At 62.2% G+C, this 2,484-nt stretch overlaps 2 protein-coding genes across 2 annotated transcripts, besides 12 other annotated features; both read right to left on the reverse strand.

The window, feature by feature from the left end:
- Window positions 1-43: a microsatellite.
- Window positions 44-152: 109 nt separating this feature from the next.
- Window positions 153-204: a sequence feature (A-rich).
- Window positions 205-218: 14 nt separating this feature from the next.
- Window positions 219-277: a microsatellite.
- Window positions 278-304: 27 nt separating this feature from the next.
- On the reverse strand, window positions 305-1,309 carry Tco025E_06045 (uncharacterized protein; the record flags this gene model as incomplete). The annotated part of the gene is made up of 1 exon (XM_029372934.1): window positions 305-1,309. One exon carries the CDS (start codon window positions 1,307-1,309, stop codon window positions 305-307), a length of 1,005 nt encoding a protein of 334 aa, XP_029226966.1.
- Window positions 1,310-1,413: 104 nt separating this feature from the next.
- Window positions 1,414-1,443: a microsatellite.
- A 292-nt stretch (window positions 1,444-1,735) lies between these two features.
- Window positions 1,736-1,749: a sequence feature (A-rich).
- Window positions 1,750-1,782: a microsatellite.
- Window positions 1,783-1,810: a sequence feature (A-rich).
- Window positions 1,811-1,839: 29 nt separating this feature from the next.
- Window positions 1,840-1,892: a microsatellite.
- A 93-nt stretch (window positions 1,893-1,985) lies between these two features.
- On the reverse strand, window positions 1,986-2,291 carry Tco025E_06046 (basic transcription factor 3a; the record flags this gene model as incomplete). Its single annotated transcript, XM_029372935.1, has 1 exon — window positions 1,986-2,291. One exon carries the CDS (start codon window positions 2,289-2,291, stop codon window positions 1,986-1,988), a length of 306 nt encoding a protein of 101 aa, XP_029226967.1.
- Window positions 2,292-2,327: 36 nt separating this feature from the next.
- Window positions 2,328-2,352: a microsatellite.
- A 2-nt stretch (window positions 2,353-2,354) lies between these two features.
- Window positions 2,355-2,388: a sequence feature (GA-rich).
- Window positions 2,389-2,423: a microsatellite.
- Window positions 2,424-2,442: a sequence feature (GA-rich).
- The last annotated feature ends 42 nt before the right edge of the window (window positions 2,443-2,484 follow it).

Below are 2,484 nucleotides of genomic sequence, written 5' to 3' on the forward strand. Positions count from 1 at the left end.
GTGTGTGTGTGTGTGTGTGTGTGTGTGTGTGTGTGTGTGTGTGGTAGAGGCGGAGAGAGAGAGAGAAGAAGCGGCGGACTTGGAAAAAGGCCCACACGCACACACACATATATATACACTTCCTCACGGGCGCCACGCAGGTAAAAAGAGCAAAAAACAAAACGAAACAAGAATGAGTGGGGGAGCAAAAGAAAAAAAAAAAGAGGCAAGAGGATGTTTCTCTCTCTTTCTCCTAGGCACTGTCTCTCTCTGTCTCTCTCTGTCTCTCTCTGTCTCTGCCCACCACCGGCTCCCCTCGCCAAAACTACGGGGCGAGGCGCGGTTTGTAGTGCGTGACGAAGCGCCGCACCACCTCGATAATCTTCTGCTTCGCCGCGCCGTACTCCTGCACCACCGCCTCATCCGCCTCGGTCTCCTTCCGCAGGCTGCCGTTCTCCCACAGCTGCAGCTTGTTGTTGCCGCGCTCGGCGAAGTGGTAGAGGCCGCAGCCGTGCTTCACGTCCTCCTTGTAGGTGCCAACGAAGTACTCCGTCTCCGCCGCGTTGAAGTAGTAGACCCCCACGCCGTGCATCTTGCCGTCGCGCCAGTGCCCCACGTACTTCTTCCCGCTCTTGCCGATCACGTAGACGCCCCAGCCGCTGTGCCGGTTTTGCTCGAACTCGCCGTCGTAGCTGTCGCCCTCGGGGTGCACCCAGTAGCCGACGCCGTGCTTCTTGGTGCCGTGGTACTGCCCCGTGTAGGTGGCGCCGGAGGGGAACTGGAAGGTGCGCACCTCCGACGGCGGCGGCGGCGCGCCGAGCTCGCGCGGCGCCACGCGGCGCACCGCGGCGATGAGCTCCTCCACCTGCAGCTCCCCGTTGACCCGCTGCAGCGGCGTGGCCTCCTCCTCGCGCCGCAGCACCCCCTGCTCCCACACCTGGGCGGTGACGACGCCGTTCTCGTAGCAGTACAGCCCCCGGCCGTGCTTCTTGTCCCGCGCGTAGCCGCCGACGTAGTAGGTGCCGCGGTCCGGCGTGAAGTAGTACACCCCGGCGCCGTCCATCTCCCCTGCCCGCCAGTGGCCTATGTAGCACTTGCACGGGCCATCGAAGCGGTAGATGCCGAGTCCCTCCTGCCTGTTGTCGACGTACTCGCCCTCGTACGTCTCGCCCTGCGGGTGGTGCCAGTGGCCGCGCCCGTGCCGCTTCGTGCCGGCGAACGTCCCCTCGTACACCGCCCCCGACTTGTACGTGTGGGTGGTGGTCGGCTCCTGCTGCTCCTGCTGCTCCCGCGGCAGCGCCGCCGGCGCCGCCGGTGCCTCGCTCGCCATCAAGCTTCGGGGTCTCTCCGCCGGCGGAGGTCTACCGGCAACAAACAAACAAACTACTCAGCGCCCTACGCGTTCGTAACCAGCGAAAGGGACGCGTGCGCGCGTCTCTCTCTCTCTCTCTCTCTCTCTCTCTCGCTTTCTCGCTTTCTCTGAGCGTGCGGCGGATATCGTCTGCTCCCTCTCACCCCACCCTCGTCTCTCCTCTAGGCAGTTATGTATGTATGCACACCGGTGCACTATTCGAGTCTGTGTGTGTGTGGTGTGTTTCCCCCGTGGGCCTCGCACGACGTGCCGCTCTCTACGCAACTTACAACCCGCAGAGAGGCAGAAAACCGAAGGGACGCCGCACAGACGCGTGCGTGTGGGGGAAAAAAAGGAGGAGAAGTGTTTAGGGGGAAGCGCACAAAATTCCACGGCGCACACCGTACAAAACAAAAACAAAAAATATATAATAATAATAATAATAAAAGTAAAGGCAGAAAACAAAACAAAAACAAAAACTGGAGAGTCTACCCGGGGCCCCTGCGCCTACACACACCCGCCCACCCACACACACACACACTCAGAGAGACAGACAGACGCATGCGTGTGTGTGTGGGTGGGTATATTTATATTACTCTCGCTCGGGGGTGCCTGCGTGCTTCGGGCGCACGCGCACGCGCCTCCTCCCCCTCCCCTACTGGGCGACCTCGCTGGCGTCCTTCACGTCGTAGGCGCCGGCCACGACGAAGCAGTGGGACTGCATCGAGGCCTGCACCTTTGGCTTCTCGAAGAAGTAGACGGAGCCGTCCTGGCGATAGAAGACCACCTCGTCGATCTCGTTGAAGGGCGTGACGCCGAGGCGCTTCAGCACCGACTGCACCTTCTTCTCGTCGCCGGTGTTGCGGTGGGCCGCCTTGACGGTGCGGCGCACGGAGCCGCGGCCGCCAGTGCGCACGAACTCGGCGCGCTTGCGGAGAGTCTCTTGCGTGATGCTGGGCATTGGAACTCGGGAGTGAAACTGGCTCGCTGGCAACGGGTGGGTGCGTGCGTGCGTGTGTGCGACGGAGAGAGAGAGAGAGAGGCAGGGAGGGGGAGGGAGGAGACAAAGAAGAAGAAGAAGAAGAAGAGGAAGGGGCGGCAGTGAGGAGCAGAGACGCGCGGGGACCCCGCGTGCAGCGGCGCGGATGCAACAA

The sequence above is a fragment of the Trypanosoma conorhini genome, assembly GCF_003719485.1.
Source record: "Trypanosoma conorhini strain 025E chromosome Unknown Tco_14.4_contig_00385, whole genome shotgun sequence".
NCBI classification, from domain to species: Eukaryota; Euglenozoa; class Kinetoplastea; order Trypanosomatida; family Trypanosomatidae; genus Trypanosoma; species Trypanosoma conorhini.